Source organism: Cryptomeria japonica, chromosome 10 (genome assembly GCF_030272615.1).
Source record: "Cryptomeria japonica chromosome 10, Sugi_1.0, whole genome shotgun sequence".
Lineage (NCBI taxonomy): Eukaryota > Viridiplantae > Streptophyta > Pinopsida > Cupressales > Cupressaceae > Cryptomeria > Cryptomeria japonica.
Window position 1 is genome coordinate 281,862,952 of NC_081414.1, and position 21,790 is coordinate 281,884,741.

Genomic DNA, 21,790 nt, shown 5'->3' on the forward strand with positions numbered 1-21,790 from the left:
CATGAAGATAAGGCCATAGTCTATCAAATCTATAAATTAACCCATTTTAAGAGAAATACTCCTTATTCCTTAAAACATCTTCCCCAAAAATTAGTACATGAGAAGTAAGGGAACATGGTATCATAGATCTCCCAAATTTAGAAAGAAGGAAAGAAATACTAGATTAAAAATCATTCATGGGATAAATATCAATAAAAATTTGATATTAGTGACCACCATTACAAATAGTATCTAAATATGTGCACTTCATAGGTTTTGTAGGTAATACAATGACAAACACCTCAACATCCATAATGAGAAGTAAAGACAATGACGAGCTTGCAACATTTTTATGCCAATAGCTTGGCCTTCGGTGACTAAGAGAACCTAAATCTATCTAGGTTCTAAATAACCCTTTTCAATGAACTACTAGGCGTAACAAAAAATATTTTTCTAACAAATAGGTTGAAGTAGGCCTGCTGAATGTGTTTGCTCTATCTTGTTCATTTGGCATGTCATACATTCTTGGACATGTTTCAATGTATCCTTCTTCACTATTTTCCAAGAAATATATATATATATATATATATATATATATATATATATATATATATATATATATATATATATATATATATATATATATATATATATATATATATATATATATATATATATATATATATATGTATATATCTGTGTGTGTGTGTGTGTGTGTGTGTGCGCGTGCGTGTGCGCAACTATTCTTTATTATAAACCTCTTTTTCATATAATTTATTTATTTATAGAGGATTATATTATGTGTGTGTATATACATATACATACACATACACACATATATACTAGATCTTTGACTTCAATTATATCCACTCAACAATCATGCAAATGTTAAATTTAGTATGCACACACACACACACACACACACACACACACACACACACACACAATGCACATGTGTGTATGGACACACAAAGATGTAAACTACAAAATTTTGAATGAAGTATTTTATATAATAAATTAAACTTAAACTAGGCATCACAAGAATAGATATCCAATGGTTCTTAACTCTTATTAGAACTAATATACATATCTTGAATACATCTATCTAAAAGGTGTGGAAATATATCTATTTTGAGGTCCTTGGCATGAACACACTATATTAACATGAATAGTTCAAACCTGCTAGCCCTATAGCCCAACATGGGCACAAAACCTACTAACACACCAACCCAATGAGGGTTTGGAGCACTAAGACAAGGACATGAACACCCACCACTTCAACATGAAGATTCAACCCTGGGATCACATTAAATCAAACATGGGCACACAACCTGCTAATACACCAGCCCAATGAGGGTTTGGAGCACTAAGACAAGGACACGAACACCCACCACTTCAACATGAAGATTCAACCCTGGGATCACATAAAATCAACAAGAACAAATACTCGTGATCACAACAACTCATCCCACAATTTAAACATCACACTATACCATGAACAATAGTTAAAAAAGCTATTTTATTTTATTTGCATTGCTTGAACTTTTATTTTAAGAAATATTTTATTTTATTTGACTATATACACTCACCCCACTACACTTCACCCCTTGCTACCAATATAATTATATTTCTCAATCTAATTTAAATATTAAGCAAACCTTATATCTATATAAAAAAAAAAATCACACATTTTAAATAAAACAATTAGTATCATTTTTCACGGAGATTTTTCATTTTTAACTAAAACCTTCATTTCTTTGAACGGTCATCCGATTGATAGAATCTTTGTCTCAAATTTCTCAAAGTGCTATCCACATACCGGTGGAGAACACTATGGGACTTCCGAACCAGAGGCAAAGTAAAGGTGGTCGAGTCCTGGAGGAGTACTTGGGAAACATCAGACGTAGTAGACAGATCATTTGTAAACAACAAGTGTTATTTTCATGAGTCAATATATCATTCTCAAGATCAAAATATGGATCATTTAGCGAGCGTTCATCATTAGTATCTTTAATCCTGCTGGAAAAGAACAAAGACTTTTCCCCCTTCGCTGGGTCTGTGCTCCTTGCCACGAAGGGGGTGTAGAAAATTCTTTCCGGCTTAGGAATCTCTATATTAAAAGCAATGATGGCACCTGAAACGCATGTTGGTATAGTCTAGAATTCGGGTTCAGATCGACCATCCTTCAAACCATCGTCCCAATCAATTTTAACGTACATTTGAGCAAAGATACCACAAAATATTTCAAAAGTGTTGAAACCCTAGCACGCAGAGGAGCATATTTGCCTCGAACCCAAGAGAACTGGATGAAAATTAGCACACGCGCAGCGTGAGAGAGGATAGATTATCTTTTTCTTAGAATAGCGGTATTCTGTTGGACAGGGTAAAAAAGGGTCATAGTTCAGTTGGTAGAGCATTAGCAATTCAATTGAAAGATTTTAGGTTTGAGTCTTTTATGGGTCATATAAGTTATAATTCAACATGTGGTATTAGAATCAATCTAGGAGCCCCATGTAGTTTAAGGTGGAGTGTTGGAATTAAGATACATCTGGGTTGGTGATGAACTGGTCAAAGAGAGACCAACAACTCAGATGATAGAATATTCTAGCAGTAAATGGAAGGTCCTAGGTTCAAGTTTTAGCTAGTTCATATGAATTAAAAGGTAGAAATGCTTATTTACCTCTCTTCTCTACTCTAAAAAAGTGGTCTCATGAAATCCCTTCCTCCATTAAAATAGTTCTCCATGTAGCTTCATGAAATAACAATGCCAACTATCTTTGTGGAGTAGGAGTCCCAAAAAAAAAGAAAAATAATGTTGTGGAATAAAAGAATTTAGATTTTAAGAGGTGTCTTTAAGGTAACGGGGTTGAAACTTTCCTTCAAATGCTTCCTAAAATTTTGTTGTTAGATGTCATCTATAATTTTTCAAATTCCTATCTATTTTTTAATGTAATTATATAATTGTAAATTTAACTATAGATTTAACATTCCTACTATTGTTCTGCAACAACCCCCTGCTGTTCTGCAACAGCAACACTCTGTTGGCTCTACTGATGGTTTCCAAATGTGATCATTACGGCTTGATCATTCCCTTGATTGTCCCAATGACAATATCGCCTGGATTGTAGTTTGTTGCGGGCGGAAGGGGAAGTCCTCCCCGCCCACCCCAAACCCCTCCTTGTCAAGGCTTAGGTGTCCATACTCCTCCTTGAGCTGGGTTTGGGTTGTTGAAGGTTAGACATGTTTTCTCTTTCTTTGTCCAACCTTGTTTGTTTGGGGCTTGCTCCCATATTTTGTTGTTTTCTTACTACCCACGTGCTTTTGTATTTGATAGTCCCTGACTATGTTAAAGGGTCGGCGCCCTAATTAATGTTGATTTTTAATAAAAAAACATTCCTTATTGTTAAAATTTTTTTCATGAAACTAGACCTCGTGAAATTTAAGAACTTTATCTATTATTACCAAATATGTATAGCCACCTATTTATCAAAGCTTCTAAATATTCTCAACAATACCCAAAAATACTCCAAGTAGCCCCTAGATAAGACTACAATATTTTAACAATTAAATAATTACTTGAAAGACTTGCGAGAACCATCTAAATAATCCTTCGTTTTTCTTTCGTTAAGCTACCATGTCAAAGCATAATGCAGACATCACCTTTTTCTACCAATTTTTTTCTGTAGGCTTACTCTAGAATTTGTCTATCAATATAGATTTTACTTGTGTAGGTCTAAATTTAGACCAGTTTTGTTTGAACTCTGATTACACATTCCACCAATTTTCATTGTTTGTCTTTATGTTGATGATCTTATCTATACAAGTAATAACACAACTCTCATGAAAAAATTTCAAGCACAAATGAAACAAGAATTTGAGATGTTAGACTTATGCATTATTTCCGTGGTGTGAAGGTGCAACACCAATGTAAAGGTATATCCATTTTTCAAAACAAGTATGTAGCTGGTGATTTATAGAAGATGTTTAGAATAATCTCATATACTTTGTTGCCACCCCTATAGCCTTTCGTGAAAAACTAACAAGGAAGATGGTTGTGCAACCTTATACAGAAGTTTGGTTGAAAGTCTCATGTACCTCACTACTACAAGACTTATATTATGTATGTTGTGAGTTTCATCTCTTAATTCATGCAGGATCCACATGAGATTCATTGGCGAGTTGTAAAAAGAATCCTAAGGTATGTCAACAATACATTAAATTTTGACATTCATTATTCTTCTACTAACAAATTGGAACTAACTGGCTACACAAACTGGTTTAGTGGATAGAAAATCGACCTCTCATTATGTTTCCTCATTTGGTTCTAGAGTTGTATTGCGGAGTAGTAAAAATAAACAACTGTGGCTCTCTCTTCCAAGAAGCATAATGTATTGCAATAGCAGAAGCAAGTTTTCAAGTCATTTGGATTTGAAAGATCTTGGTGGATCTTTATTTGGTTCAAGAATATCCAATCACTATTTGGTGTTTCATGTTAGATCAAAACATGTTGAGATCCGTCATCGTGATTTGGTTAATCCACTAAAAATGTGGAATCGTAATTGTGTTATGATATCTTTACCAAAACTCTTCCTCCAGCCAAGTTTATTGCTTTGAGAATTCAATTGAAACTCCCGTTGTTCATCCGGAGAGAAATTGAAGACATGTATGCATGCATCACCAACGGCTTGACAACAGCAGTCTCTCCCCATTTACTTCAGTATGGTATTAGAGCTCTGTTTTTTAATCATTCTCCTTCACTGGTCACATATGTTGATCATGTCTTTACTAAATCATAAGAGAAAATAAGTTTTGATGTACGTGGCCAGTAATTTATTTCAAGAAAGGATGTTTTTTCTATCATCTAAAACATAGACATACTTGCAAAATAAAGAGGGGTTACGCAAAATCTTGAACACGGAAACTTTTGCTGTATTTTTCTCTCAAGAATTTTTACTTCTTTTTAAAAAAACTCTCTCCAATTTTCTCCACTCCTTGCATGTTATTTTTTTCTAACAGATTCCATCTATTTCTTTCCATTTTTCTACAGAAACTTTCAGTGCAAGTCGTTAGCAACGAATGAAAATCGTTCCACCATCATGTTTCAAGGAGTTTTTGTAAGAAAATTTTAAAAATACCCCACGATAACATAGTTCGCATAAATTTTGCAGAAAATTTAAGATGGGTAAACAAAACATACCTAGAACTGGCAAACTCAAACAATTTGCCTGTGCTGGAAAAGATGATAAGAGCAATATCTGCATCGCAAAGAATAGCCAATTCTTGGGCCTTTTTTAGCAGTCCTCCTCTTCTCTTAGAAAATGTGACTTGCCTGCTGGTTGGATTCTCTATCCTCTTGATCTCTATCTTCCCTCGACCCATATCTTCCTGGGATATATTCTCTCTTCGCAATTAAAGCTCTTTATCATCGAATGACTACACAAAGGATTCAAACAAGAAAATCAGGTTGCAAGGCATGATCTTATAAAAATAAAAATAACTAAGAATACAAGACCCACTGAATGAGTAAATCAACCCAATACAGATATCTAAGGCTGAGAAATTGGAATGAAAAAAAAACATACTTATTAATAATGAAAATCCAGAGCTACCATAACTTCACAATCTTTTCAGGAAAGCAAAAGATGGCATCCAAAACGGTTGGCAATGTATTCTAAAAGCATTCCTTTAAACTCTTCGTATCTCACTCTTGGAATAGAATTTTCTATTGATAGTTTAGGGTTAGGGAATGTAAACCCAAAAGACAGGTATTAAATAGAGCAGAAAATATCAAGTGGGTATTATTAGAAAATTGTGTGGGATACTCTATCAATTACAAGAAAGAAGCCAAAACAAAGATTTTGATGCAATGAAGAAAGTTCTAATAAGTGGAAAAAAAAACCTTTTTTTTTTTTTACTACAAACTACTCCAAATGGAAAGGTGGGCTTACGCTTGCCAAGTATAGTGATAATAGATATGATGGCAAGATTTTGCATGCTATTTTAGAGGGTGATACTTCATATTTGAACAAGGGAAAGAGTATCTCCTTGTATTTTTGGGTTGAAGTAACGCTCGAGTCGGCAACGAACAAGCAAACAGCAGAGAGCAGGTGCAGTGGCCCCATGATTCGGATTCTGTGATTTCCTTTTCAGGCATTTTTCACTTAACAGGATTTTCTTTTCTTGGCATGCCCACAACCTTAAAATAGGATTTGTTGTTGACAAGTGGTGGCAAATTTAGGTTTATTGAATTGGGAATGAGTGCAACGTGTAACTTGCAATTTAGAGCAACTTCTTTTTATAGTTTCAGCCAGAGAGATATTCTCAGTTTATCTAGCTTGCTATCTATCTAAATAAGGCTATTAACTAGTCTGCCCTGTCCAAAACTGAGCCACCTTGTACTAGTCCGTAAATAATGGCTAATAATAAAACTATTTCTATTTCTAGTGGGCACAATTAGTGAGCTAAATTTGGAAATGTGATATGCTTCATTACCGTCAATTTGAATTCTATAAACAACAATTTTGCACTGCCCATGAAGATTTTATTTCTCTATTTGTATGGGTTGATAAATTTAACAAAAAGGACAGCATGGATATTGTAAGTCTGCTTACCTTCATTCAAAAACAGTCGATATCCAAAATATAATTGCACCCATTAAGGAACAATAAATATTTTATGTATATTTTATACTTTAAGTATAAAAAATTCTAAGAAAATTGAATCTTTTGAAAGGAGATTTTTAATTAGGTTATCAAAATTTGTATAAGATTATTCTGATTCATATATATTATATACAAATTTATTAGAATAAGATGTCTTAATATTTAAAAAGTAATTTTGAATGAATGAATGTTAGAAATGATAATTTGATAAGTAAAATTTCATGGATGCCTTTTGCGCATGGTTGTGTTTTGGACCAATAATGTACAATCTTCTTGTGTAAGTGAAGGTTAAAATTATTGGATGAAAATGACTAAAGGTAAGATCTACAATAAACATGCATCAACTTATTCTATAGACTTGCTTGTGAATGAGAAGGGTATTCATTTTAGGGCTCTTGATTATGTCTTCAAATATCTTCTTCAAGATAGAAAAATATCTTACTATGAAGTTTCTAGGGTCTAAGCCTAAAAGTGATGTGATTAGTAGATGGGATGTGAACAAATGGAAACCATTTCAGCAAGTTATGATCTCGTCTTTGACAAATGATTTGTTCTTTATCTCCTTTAATCATAATGAATGTATTTGGATCCTCTATATGGTCCCCTGTTTCTAAGAAGAATGGTGTTCTACACTGTGATCTAGAAAATATAGAGTTTACACAAACTAATTAAATATATGCACCCACTTTTTGTTATAGGAATTTTCACTCTTAACCTTACAAGATTTATAAATCCATTTGTACCCTATTTATTATTTTCTTTTAAATTTTTTTTTTGAAGTGGCACTATTTTCTAAAATTCTTCTACACATTTGAACGGGTATTGGTTAACTATGTTATCATTTTCCTTTTTATATTTTATAATTTTATCTTTGATGAAGATAGGATCCTCCTCTAGACCACTTGAGATTTGAATTACAAACTATGAGATGAAAACTTCCCCATGGGATTATGATGCATCTATCATTGTTGAAAGTACCTTGATATTTGAGATAGTAATATTATTCCTAGAAAAGTGAGTACCTTGTACACTAAAGATATATAATCCTTCAAGAAACCTAATTACCTACAAATATGACTCATAAACATGTTATTTCAATACCTAGCATAATAGATACTAATCATTATCCTACTCTTTTGGGATTGTATGGTTATTTTAAATGCATTCCTTGAACTTAAAGTAATTTCGAGGAGATCAAGACCTTAACAAAAGATTTCTCAAATGAACTTTTATATTTTATTATGAAATTTTCCAAAATATGTAAAATGCATATAGTAATCATAATAATTACCTCGTTTTGTGGCTTTGGGGTTCTTTTTTCTAGAGGAGTATGGCACCAACCCTAGCAACAGTTTCCTGAGATGTTGGTTGGGGCTTGTTTGAGGCGGCTCTCAGTTGCTCATTCTATGTGGCCTTGGCTTCTTCTTCTCTGTTGGAGGGGTTCTTGTTGCTTTTACCTGCTCTTTGTGGTGTATCTTCTATTGAGGTAGGGACTCTTCTTTGGGGGCTTGGTGGATCGTTCAAGGTGGACCCTATTATGATCTTCACTACTGTTCCTATTGAGGTGGGTGTCGGTGTGGACGATGTTATTGTGAATCTTGCTTGCAATCATATTGAGATTGTTTTTGAGGAAGATTTAGTCCTTGTAGATCCTATGGAGGTGGATCTTGCAGGTTCAACTAATGTTGTAAGCTGGTTATTTGTTTCTAACTTTGATATTAGCTGGTTAAATCGCTCAAAAGGTTTATGGGTGCCTTCCAAAATTAGTTTAAGGTTAAGGGGTGCCTTTTAAAACCCTTTCAGTTTGTCTGTGCTAGTCTACCCCTTGATTGCCCTACTTTGTGCTTGTTCAGAGTGGGTAGGTGTTCTGTCTTTTTTTAGGTTGCTGGACTCCTTATAAAACATTGTTTTTGAGAGCTTTGTGGTCCCCTCTTTTTTTGGAGCATGTCTCTATGAAAGGAGGTCCTTTAGAAATAAGGTTGTAAGAAGCCTTTCAAAACTTGTTTGTTTCTTGTTTCCTTGGTTGGCTTGCTGCTAGTGCAAGGGTTTTTGGTTGGAATATGGTTCAGGGTGGTCTCCTAAACCCTTATACTCTAAAAGTGTAACCCTTTTGAGGTCTCGGGATCCTCGGTCCCACTAGTTGGGTGCTCCAGTCAAAATCCCCTCTTGCTACAAAGGGATTTCCTCTTTGTAGGTGTTGGTGAACTCACTATTTGTGAGTTTCACCTTGTTATGTATTAGGTTTGGTCCCTCTCCCTGTTTAATCAATTTCAGAATAGTAATAATTATCTTTTTATCCCAATATATTTTAGAAATTCCCTCATTGATCACATGGATACCATATTATATCTATTAAATCCTCTCCTTTATAAAGAATTCAAGGGATTCCCTTATATCATAGACCATATAATGCATTCAAATGTATTATACTTATTTTAAAATAATATGGTAAACAAACACAACTTCAATTTTCTTTCTTGTAACCTATTTATGATAGTTTCCTTAATCAAGAGTAAGTGCTTATGATAGAAATGATTTGATTCCAAAGGTGAGCCAAGGGACGATCCTATAGACTAGCTAGTTATGCAACAATAACGTATAATAAATCTAATAAAATTATACAAACCAAAACATATATGAGCATGGAAGGCTTTTGGTAGAGATCCCACATATATAAACTAAATAATTACAATGTATTGAGAGGTAATTTGAGTATTCATTACACCTCTTCTACATTTTAGAATAGAAAAAGCAAGTATTTATGCAAAGGATGTCAACTAGGCCCCATGTATATGCTAGTGCATATGTCCAACATGTATGATACATTTGTTAGGTGAATAATATTGCAATAGATGTTAAATCTATATGATTATAGTTAGTCTATAATATAGGAATTACAAAGTGAAGTGAATTATATGCATTGAATCATAACTTATGGTCATTGATATTCCATATTTTATAAAATAATTAGATTGGATAAATTAACACACGGAGTCATGTGTAGGGCCACCAGATGTGTATGAGTAGTGTTTGTAGTTACACTCAAGAAATATGCATTGAGGTATGGGAGAATATTATGGATGGTTATGCAAGGACTACATTGCATATTTTAAGTGATGAGTATATGAATGGAGATGACAAAGTTGAAAAATAATATGGATGGTTGTACAAGGCCTATGATGCACAATTATAATCATAATGAACTCTAACTTGAGGACTTTTATGTTGAGTATTAGTTTTATTCCTAAGGATTGTGGAAGCTCAAGAATGAAATCATTCTCACTAGTTTAATAACCTTGTCTCAAAGAATTACTTTTTATGTGGACCTTTGAAGAATTCATTTCAAAGATACAACTAGACTATCACTAACTTGAAACATGTGAGGTGTGTGGTGAGTGTAAAGGTACTCTTTATACTTCTATTGTTGGCATGTAAATATCTTAGACATATCGGTGTATTTATTGGATACATTATAGTAGAAACTCCTATTCCTTTTCACTTCTCATTTCTATGCACATGTATCTAATGTGGATGGTGTATGGTAAGATATATCAAAGATTTTTTATGGTAGAAGTAAAAACATGTTTGGAAAGGACTATTTTATATGTATCTCAGATCTATACATGATCTATTTATCCAAGTACATATGTGCACACTATTATAGAGTCATGATAGATGTATGAGAGTTTAGTTGACCACATTTCTATGGCTATCTATCTATAGGAGAAACATTGTATCTTTCAATCCAATTATGTATATAAAATATTCCAAAAAACTAAAATTGGTTGATAAAATATGGGAGTAATGGTAAAAAATAAAAGATCATGCTGGTAAGTTAAAATAAACCCAAACATTGGTGAGGTGCATTTCAAAAAATTAATACAAGTTGATAAAAATATTTTCTACATAACTCCACGAGAGAAAATAATGCCTACACACTTATAGAATAACCATATGCAAAGATCTAAAACATACCACAAGATAACATAGGATATGCCCTAGGAAAACCCTCATGAGAGAAAAAAACCAACCTTCAAAAGTATCCACACTCAATGTGTTATTCTTGATGAATAAAATATTATAATACACCTATAGAGTCTCGATGAATTATTCTAAAACATCAAGCTCCTCCAATGCATTCTCCATGTATCCATACATAGCATGCCACACTTCACATATGCACTCTTCAATAGAGAGCTTAATACAATGGAAAATAATCCAAACCACTAACAAATCAACCAACCAACTTGAACCACTAAACATTTGCTTGCTTTTATGTACAAAAAAACCAAGTGGTAAGGTAAAACCATATGCCTTGAAACCATCAACCCTAACATTCACTTTTTTGTACTAAGTGTTACATCCCTCTTTTTGACACTATTAATATTTTTTAATTTACATGGTATTTTTGTGGTGTATATATATATATGGATATGGTTTATATCATATGGATGATCCTAATTGAGATTATGTGTATGTAAGGCTTATTATTGTTCAAATGATATAAGACTAATATTTTGTTTTGATGCATTGATGATGAATATATTTTATGGGCTAGCTATAGTTGTGCTTTCTAAGATGAATGCAGGATGATCTACCTTTCCCTCCAAGAGATAGAGTGAGAGCATCTCTAGAGAGAGGAATACATATGTGGAAACAAGAAAGTAATGCCAATTGAGTCTTTGCACACACACATACAGGTTGAAGTTGTCTTGTAGTCATGTTTTCATGATTTCGTTGGCGTCATTTTAAGGAAGTGTCATTTAAATCCATGTTGACCTTTTGTGTCAAGACATATGTACTAGTCAGATTTAACCTTTTGCATCATTTTCTTGATAATTACCTATATATCTATTTATATATGATGCTACTATAGATATTCTAATTGTTCTATCTATAGATATATTAGTATCTGTATCGATTTGTATAAATATATATGTGTGTACATATATGCGTATATGGGAATATACATATATGTACATGTATATATCATTATGTATATGAATTCATACATATAAATATATATGTATTTTGAACAAGCTTAAGACAAAGTGTTGTTTTATTTAAGCTTATAAATTAAAGGATTAACTCCATGCAACTTCATAGCCAAACTTATTGGCTTATGAAATTGTAATTTTATACCACATTATGCCAACTATTAGCAGTTTCGTTACACTTTTGCATCGAATTTGATAGCTACATATAAGTAATGTTACATTTTGCATCAACTTTCATAGCTGCATATCGACGGCTGGCCTTAAACAACACACTAAGCTTTGACCATGCTTAGGTGGTTGTGGGCCCAGTCCTTTCACTTAACCATGTATTCCCATCCAAGCCTAGAATTTGACGGTCTATATGACCATTTTTGCACTTTTAGACTGTATATGACAACTAATAAAATTAGTGGACCGTATGCATTCACAGGATACTTTTTCCAAAAACCGTATATATGACACTTCAAATTATTAATAAATTGTATAAAAAGTAATAGGTAATATATATATTATATATTATTATAATTTATAACATTGATATATATTATTTTACAAGGTTTATTATAAATATATAAATTTATTTAGAATATTTTAAAATGGTAGGATTAAGATATAATTGTTTCTAATTTTATATTATTTTTATATGAATTTTTAGTATGTTTTTCTTATATAAATTTAGAAACTTTGTCAAAAAAATTTTTTAACATTTTTATAAGATTGTCTTAAATATCAATTTTGAAACTTCTCATAATTGAAATGATAAGATATAATCATTTCTAATTTTTTTAAATATTGTAATTACAAAAATTAGACTAGTTTCTATTTTTATTATAAACAAGATTTTTGAGTGTGAATTTAGAAACTTACAAATACATTTAAGATTTTTGAGTGCATTATTAATTTATAATTGTTTTTAAATTTTTTACATTCTTTTTATTGCATATATTTTTATTTATTTTCACAGCAATTGAATTTTACTATAGCTTCAATCTCTGAAGCTTAAAGTAATAATTATATTGTAGCTTCAATCTATGAAGCTTAAGGTATTTATTTTGTATGTTTAATTATTTTTATTGAGCTTAAAGTAATATGTGAAACTTTATGTATTTATTTTATTGTATCTTCAATTTCAATCTATGAATTAAAGAATATTTATTTTATTGTATCTTCAATCTGTAAAGCTCAAAGTATTTATTTTGTGAGTATATGTGAAACTAAAGGTATTTATTTTGTAACTCTATCTTGCTTTTGCAATTTTTGTAAGTCTTATCTTTCTCTCTGTGCAACCTATTTTTCTTCTTTATACACAGTTCTCTTTTCTTGTTTTAATTCAATATCTCATTGCAAAATAATATTTTATATATAATTAATATATTTATTTTTGTTTAGGTGCTTCAAAATATGTCTTCAATTTTAAATTAATAAATTAAAATAGTTTCTTTCTTTCATTTTAGATTATTATATGTTTTACTTGTTAGTGACATTTTTAAAATTATAATCTCTATTAAAAAAATTAACTAATTTCAATAATATATAATAATATACTTTAAATTAATAAGGAAATTATTTACACATTGATTTATTAAAAATAAAATATATTTTTCATATTTGATATGTATTATTGATTATATTGATAAAAATGTTTATATATAATAGAATTTATATTAAACTATTCACAAATTAAAAAAAAATTGACACTTAATATTTTTCTTAAAACGTAAAATGAAAGGCATTAGAATGACTAAATATTCATATGACGGGAAGGGGTGGCCGTAAAATTCCAAGCCTATTCCCATTCATTTTGTCTAATGAACAACATCGTTAATATTCAAATTTGAATTGTTCCCGCGTAGAAGTTTCACCGTATGGAACGAATAGGTGTCCATCACATCAGTTTTTATTTTGAGCGTACTCCTTTCATGTGCCACAATGGGAGTTTTTGAATAGGGTAGACATCCATCAAAGCATAGCAAAAGGGCTTATTATAGTCGAAAATGCTCTAGGAGTTTTTATTACAGTTGAAAATTCTCCGAGAGTTTTTATTATAGTCGAAAATGCTCTGATAGGAATTTATGCAAAATATAGAATCTCATCGATGAGGTACATGAATTGTTTGACCGAATGCCTCCAAGAAATGTTGGCTCATGGAATGCTATGATTGTAGGCTATGCACAAAATGAGTTTAATGAAAAGAGTTAAAATGCTTTCAACCAAATGCGGTTAGCAAGTGTAAAGCTCTGTCAACATCCTCCAGCCTGTATGAAAATGGGAGCTTTGGAGTAAGGTGTGGACATCCATCACAAGATAAATAGTAGAAGAATTTTTTCAATTGGTGTAGCTGCAATTGCCCTGGTAGAAATGTATACAAATTGTGTAAGCTTAGTCAAGACACGTAAATTATTTGACAGAATGCCCTAGAGGAATATGGTCTCATAGACTGCCTAATTACATGATATGAACATAATGGGTTTATTTATTTAAGCTAGCACAATTACAACAGCAATTAATACACACAACATAAAAACCTCAAAGAAAATAATACATTCTTATTTATTTAAGCTTACATGATTATAATAATGATTGAAATTTCTCTCTTTTTTCAATAGGCTCCCCTACATGCTAGTTCATAGCAATTTCATAGCACTTACTATGACAATGCCAACATAGGTTATACTATAATATAGATTCATAATTACACATTAGTCTAATTACCTCCACTATGTTACATTATTATACTCCTTTAGATTGCACTCCACTTCATACTCCTTGTTCTCTACTCACATTTTTTATCTAAGACCTCACAATCTCACGCTACTTCCATTCTACCTTTCAACTTCTTTCGTTAACTATTCACATACCTTTCTTTGTTCCAAACTAAATATAAATAACATCCATATTTTTTTTTAATGGTCTGATTTATAGTTCAAGACCTGAATTTCCTTAATTTCCACCAAACTAGAAGAGAAAGTCATCTTGAAGGAAATGGGTCAACTAATTTTGGTAGGGTATTTATAATCTCGTCACTTCCTATAATGTTTTATGTTGTGGGGTTTTTTTATTTCATAATTCCTTAGGCTCAACTAATGCTTTTCAAACTCAAATTTCCTAATAATTTGTGGGATATTCTATCGATAGTTTTGTGTCCACAATGTCTTTTAAATTTATAATGCTTACAAACGATTGGATCAACCTCAATTTTTATCAATTAATTTAGTTTCCTAGATTGGATTCTAGTTCAATTAGATTTTATAAGGGTTTGGACAAGTTTCTTACGGGTCAGTGCAAGAAGATGAGTCCACTTTTTGGCCAAAAAGTGGAAGTGTTTTCCCTGATTTTGTCTCATTTGAGCTTAAATTTTGAAACACTTGGAGATTGAATCTTGGAAAAAGTCAGTAATATAAAAGATAGCCCTCTGAGTGTGCTTTCCAAATATGTAATTTATTTTAATACCCACATAATAAAAAATAACTTTTGGAATGGAGTTCTAAAAACTATGTTTTAAAAATGTTTGTTTCAGGACCATACCATGCATGTGTACGACCCACACTTTTTGACACAATTCAAATTATTTTCTCAAACCATTTGGGAAAATGGTTTGTAACTCACTGAAGATTGATGAGCATATTTTTTTGTATTTTTTTTAAAAATATTTTTTTTTTTATTAATTTTTTAATGACCGTAATTTTGTTTTTAAAAATTTGACGTGTATGACCCACATAATTTGATGTAAACTTAACATTTTTTAATTTTTTTTTTTTAAATAGAAAAGAATTTTGTTTAGATTGATGACATATAATTTTTTTTTCAAAATTCATTAAAATAAAAAAGTTATTAAATTAACAAAATTAGTTAATATTTCAATTTATGGACCTGATTTAGTATAAATTAAATGAAAAATAGTTAAAATAATCATTTTTTAAATAAATTTACATATTTAGAATCTAGACAGCATAATCTGAAATGGGTTTTTATTTCGTATAAAAAGTCTCTAATTACAGGCATGTAAATGATTTTAGAAGATCATATTTGTGCTTTCATTCATGGATATTTGAATTTTCAGGTCCATGTCTCAGGTGTGGCCATCCTAGGCCTATCCCAGGTCTAATCCCGAGCCAAGTGGCGGGTTGTGGAATCAACTTCCACAGAACGGGCCCCCATTTTCAAACAAGGGCGGTTTGTGGAAAAAAAAGAAAAAATACAATTTGGAAAAGGGGGCCTGTTTTTTAGAAACGGGCCCCCGTTTTTAAAAACAGGCCCCCGTTTTTAAAAGCGGGGGCCCGTTTCTAAAAAGCGGGCCCCCATTTTGTTTAAAAGCGGGCCCCCATTTTATAACAAAATGGAGGCCCGTTTATTTTTTCTTCGGGCCCCCGTTACCTTTCGGCTCGGGAGCCCGAAGCATAAACAGGCCCCCATTTTTTGAAAATGGGCCCCCGTTTATAGGAGCACGTTTTCCAATGCGTAGACTTCCACGAATTTGTGACTCATTACCTTGCACTTGCCCTTATTATATATACCCTAGTTTAAACCCTATAACCTCCATACTTAAATAATTCGACTAAGATTTAAACTTTTTAAAGTGAGTTGCAAATCAACTTCAAGATCGTGTAATGCTACTATTCTTCAAAAAGCCTTTAAAATCCAACTTCTCCATTGTTATCATATACAAGAGTTATATGAATTAAAAAATTATTTAAAATTAAAGACATTAACTTAAGTGAAATTCGAGTACCATGACACGCTATAATAAAGGAAATGAATAGCATTAGACTATGGTTTGAAAGTGGCATATATATTTTAAATATTGAAATTGTGTTAAGAACAAATATAGAATTTTTAATGCATTTTATATTTTTATTTAAATTTCAAATATTAAATACTAGGCTCTTTTTGAAAACTTGATAGTTTTCTTTGATGATTTACTCTCTGTGTGTGTGTGTGTGTGTGTGTGTGTGTGTGTGTGTGTGTGTGTGTGTGAGACAGATATATATATATATATATATATATATATATATATATATATATATATATATATATATATATATAGAGAGAGAGAGAGAGAGAGAGAGAGAGAGAGAGAGAGAGAGAGAGAGAGAGAATTATATCATAGGAAATAATTAAGATTATGTGCAGGATCATGGTGGGCCAAACATGCCCTTAAGTGGCATTGAAAATTCAAAAAAACAGAGTTAGGCAACTTGATGTAAAAATTTATATAAGTTACCAACATTATTTAAAAAATATATAAGAATAGTATCTATAGAAAACTGAATGTAGTTTCTAAGCTACTAGTTGTTTTCTGAAGAAAAAAAAAATCTATTTGACAAAAATTTGAAATTTCAATGTAGTAGTACTAAAATTTTAGAACAAAAAAAGAAGTAGGTGTCTGTTTGACCACCCTAACCACAATCAAATCATAATATTCTTTTATAAGATTTTGGATATAAGTATAATACTAATGTCCGGATATGAATCATTTTTTTTTTGTTTTTTTAGAAATAAATAATTAATTATGAATTTTTTACTACAACTTTTAAAAAATATAAAAACTTGAATGTCTGACCACCATAACTTGGTCAAAACTTTATGAAATTCAATTTTTTTAGTCCTATAGTATGTGAAGCATAGAATGTGATGCATGCTTCAGATTCAAAAAATGTGATACCATTTGAAAGTTATAGATGTTTTTCAATCAGCCTATCAATTGGGACTTTAGTCAGAATGAAATTAGAAACTGAATAATAATTATTTATTAAAGTCAAAATAAGACAAAATTTATATTGTTGCAAAGCAGAGAATATCCTTAAAAATCCCTTTTCATTTTATCAATTTTCGCTAAAAAAAGTAAGGAAAACTTCAGACAACTTAACCATGGCTGTCTTCATTACTGAACTTAACCATGGCAATACCGGTTAAACACAGTAAGACTTCAGACAACTTAAATCGGTAAAACTGAATACTTCAAATATCATTCAATACTTGATAACTACTTCACCCATAAACATATGCATGTGGTGTATTAGTAATATCATAACCATTAGCTTTGCATGCATAATCACCTAAACAAAGAATACTTAATCATCACATGAAAAATGCATAACTCATGACACAGATTTTTCACGTGGAAACCTAAATGGGAAAAACCACGATGGGGATGAATACCCACAAGCTTGTTTTGAACTCTTTTGAAGCTCGCTCTGTTAGGAGCCTATTCTGGTTAAAGACTTTACAATAAGGTTTTGCTAGGAACCGATCCTGTTGAAGATCACCCGATTAAGGGATGGCTATATACCCTGTTAAAGGTTAAAACCTTGTTAAAGGTTGCCTCGCTAGAGGATTTAAAGAGCTCAATGAACTTGAGTCACCTAGTTAGAGTATTTACAGTAAGCCTGTTAAAGCTACCCGGCAAAGGGATTTTCCTTCTGTTGAAATGGTTAGAAGACAACAGGTAAAACTTTGATCTGATAACAACACTATATGCTAAGGTAGGTACTTTTCAGTTCCTCTACTCTGCAATTACACTCTACATTTTTCACTCACTGGTCTAGCAAGTATCTCATCACTCGGATACACACACAACTTTTGCCAACAAAAATAATATCAAAACTCATCGACCTTATAGACAAGAATTAGGTCGGTAACATAAACCCTAAGTATTTTAGGTTTACAATTACAGGCGGTCCAATCTTGACCGTCCAAACACTTTTCATAGAATGAAACAATCTCAAACAGATCACAAGTCATTTTGCATTGTCCATTCTTCACCGCACATAGAAATCAGTAACCCATCGCACTTTCTTCTGATACCGCTAAGAAGAATGTTCATTCCCGAGGTAGACATTTAATGCAGTCGATCTTCACATGCAAGAACCTCAAGGAAATCCTTCACATGTTAGGACCCGGAGGCAACTGAGAGGGGGGGTGAATCAGTTGTCTATTAATTTCAACCCAAATATAACTTAATCAAACTTGATGCATAATACTGGTAAACCAAACTTAATGTCAGTTGACAGTTTAACAGTTAATAACAGTACCAGTAAAGTTTAATGCATGAAACAGAAAGACAAATAACATCCACAACAGATAACACAGATATTTGTACATGGAAACCTTGTAAGGGGAAAAACCACGGTGGGAAACCTTACCCACAATTAGATGATACTATTGCAGATAGTATGTGTGTATAAATGGGGCCTGCACATGCAGAAAGGCCAACTGCCTAGAGCTCACTGCTCAATGACAAGATGGGAGTCACACTAACTACAATTGGATGGTTAAATCCAATGATAATGTACTGCTCAGAATAGCATCTTCATATGTTGGATTTAGTACCGGTTAAGCTTTGATTGTCTTCTTCATACCTTCCTTGAATCTTCAAATGATGTCTGCATGAGTAGCTCTACTTATATTCACATATACCTTATTACAATCCTCTACCACTTCTACTTCTACTTAATCTCACAAATGAGATCTTACATATATACCAAAACCTAAGACCAAATGTGTAGGTCGGCTTACTAAGAATATTACAATTAAATCAATTACAAATGATTCAATATGCGATGCATCATGTCAGCTTAATTCATTTACAATAATAACTAATCAATAGATCATCTCCATAACGTGTCATGCTGATCTGGAATAGATAACGCTTGTCAGTCCATAACCTAGACCAATTTGCCGGTAACAACAAATATGCAAACTCGATTAGACCAATAACCAAATCACCAAAACAAAGTGTCCAAACCATGTCTTCGACATAACCAAGTAATCTCCACATGATAACAGATCATCTTCAGTGTCGATGAATAATATAATTTGTCGATGAACCAAATACCGGTGACTGTGTATAAGTCACTGAACATGCCGGTGAACATTGCCAAAGATCTCTAGTGCTGATAAGTGTTGACAAGTGTTGATAAGTGTTAACATCAATGAAAAAACCAATGAAACACATCCATAATACCAACAATCTCCTCCTTTGGCATTGATGGCAACACAAGATGGAAAAACCATCTAAGTGCCAAAGTAGAAATGACAAAAACCAAGAACCAACAATCTCCCAAAGAGATAAATTACTAGAAATCAAAATACAAAATATTACTCCCTTAATGAATAATCTCTCCCCAAAAGATAATGTGTTTTTCCATAGATATCTCTCCCCCTTTGACATCAAATGCAAAGCAATACAAAAACTAGATACAACCAGTTCATAGAACTAATTATAAATAACAACTTATCCAACTACTCCCCCTAAGAAGTAGCTCTCCTTCATCAAAGACGGAAATAGGTTTCTATGTTAATTCCTACCAGTTTGATGCCAATCTTCAACTGTCTAAGTTTCTACCGGTGAGGGTATAACCCCAAGCTGCTCTCTGAGATATTCAGAAGTTTCCTTAGGCAAAGGTTTAATAAAGATATCTGCAATCTACTCTTTAGTATTCACATAAACCAATTTCACTTCTTTTGCTTCAACATTCTCTTTCAGAAAATTGAATTTGATATAAACATGTTTAGTTTTAGAGTGAAATACCAGATTCTTGGATATATCAATTGTTGCCATATTATCACAGTAAATGATTATAGGTTCTTTGCATTTTACCTTTATGTCCTACAACATTTGCTTAATCCATAATACCTGAGTACAATTAGTTGATGCTGCAACATATTCTGATTCTGCTGTTGATAATGATGTACAACTTTATTTCTTGCTCAACCATGAAATCAATTTGCTACCAAGAAAGAATGCTCCACCGGTGGTTCTCTTTCTATCATCTACAACTCCTACCCAATTTGCATCTGTGTATGCACATAAATCAAAAATTTCATCTTTACGATACCATAAACCAAGATTTGTTGTGCCTTGTAAATACCAAAAAATCCTTTTCACTGCTGATTCATGATTTTCTTTAGGACTACTTTGAAATCTTGAAACAATATATACTGCATTCATAATATACGGTCTTGTTTGTGTCAAATACAGTAAACCTCCAATCATAGATTTATATCTTGTTGGATTAACATGTGCTGATTCATTCTTCAATGATAGTTTATCAATTGTAGTCATAGGAGTACTTACTGGTTTAGAGTTTTCCATACCAAATTTATTTAGTAGTTCTTTCAAGTAATTTGATTGACATATGAATATACCTTTATCATTATGTGAAATCTACAATCCTAAAAAGAATTTTATCTCCCCAATCATAGACATTTCAAATTCTTCTTGCATCTTATTAGAAAAGTCTTTACACAATCCATCTTCTCCTCCAAAAATGATATCATCAACAAAAACTTCAATAACCAAGATGTCATCATTAGTTACTTTGAAATATAAGTTGTTGTCAGCATTACCTTTAGTGTAACCAAGCTTCAAAAGATATTTGTCCAATCTAGCATACCAATCTCTAAGAGCTTGCTTCAATCCATATAAAGCTTTCCTTAACCTGCAAACCATATCTTTTTCATTTGACAAAGAAAATCCATCAAGTTGTTCAATGTAAAGTTCCTCTTCAAGATCACCATTTAGAAATGCACATTTAACATCCATTTGATATACTTTATAGTTCTTGTGTGCTGCAAACGCTAGAAATAGTCTGACTGCCTCAATTCTAGCTACCGGTGCAAAGGTTTCATTGTAATCAATTCCCTCTTTCTATGATTAACCCTTACACACTAATCTTGCTTTGTTTATGATTACCTTACCATCTTCATTAAGTTTATTTGTGAATACCCATTTAGTTCCAATTACATTTTTATTTTTAGGCCGAGGAACCAATGTCCATGTGTTATTCTTTTCAATTTGTTCCAATTCATCTTCCATAGCTTTAATCCAATGTTTATCTTCACATGCCTCAAAGATAGTTGCTGGTTCAATTTGAGAAATTAAGAATACCTCTTCATTTGTTAATCTTCCTCTTGTCATAACTCCTAAATACTTATTCCCAATTATCTAACTTTCAGAGCGATTCAATCTTACATACCTGGGTGTATCCACTTGTTGTTATTCTTAAGTCACTGTGGAATTCTCAGATGATGCCGGTGTGACTGGATCAATATTCTATACCGGTGCACTTAGTGTAGGTTCATTTGTGATTATTTCAATTGTCGGTTCAGAGTCCATAGACCTTGAATTACCTCTAAACTGTTCATCAATCT

At 32.0% G+C, this 21,790-nt stretch overlaps 1 protein-coding gene across 1 annotated transcript in view; it reads right to left on the reverse strand.

Annotated features, from left to right (window-relative positions):
- The window catches only part of LOC131075843 (MADS-box transcription factor 23-like), a 97,309-nt gene extending 91,951 nt beyond the window's left edge, over window positions 1-5,358 (reverse strand). The window contains exon 1 of the mRNA XM_058012765.1: window positions 5,177-5,358. Coding sequence (XP_057868748.1) covers window positions 5,177-5,358 — 182 coding nt within the window. The remainder of the gene's footprint in view (window positions 1-5,176) is intronic.
- Between the last annotated feature and the right edge of the window lie 16,432 nt (window positions 5,359-21,790).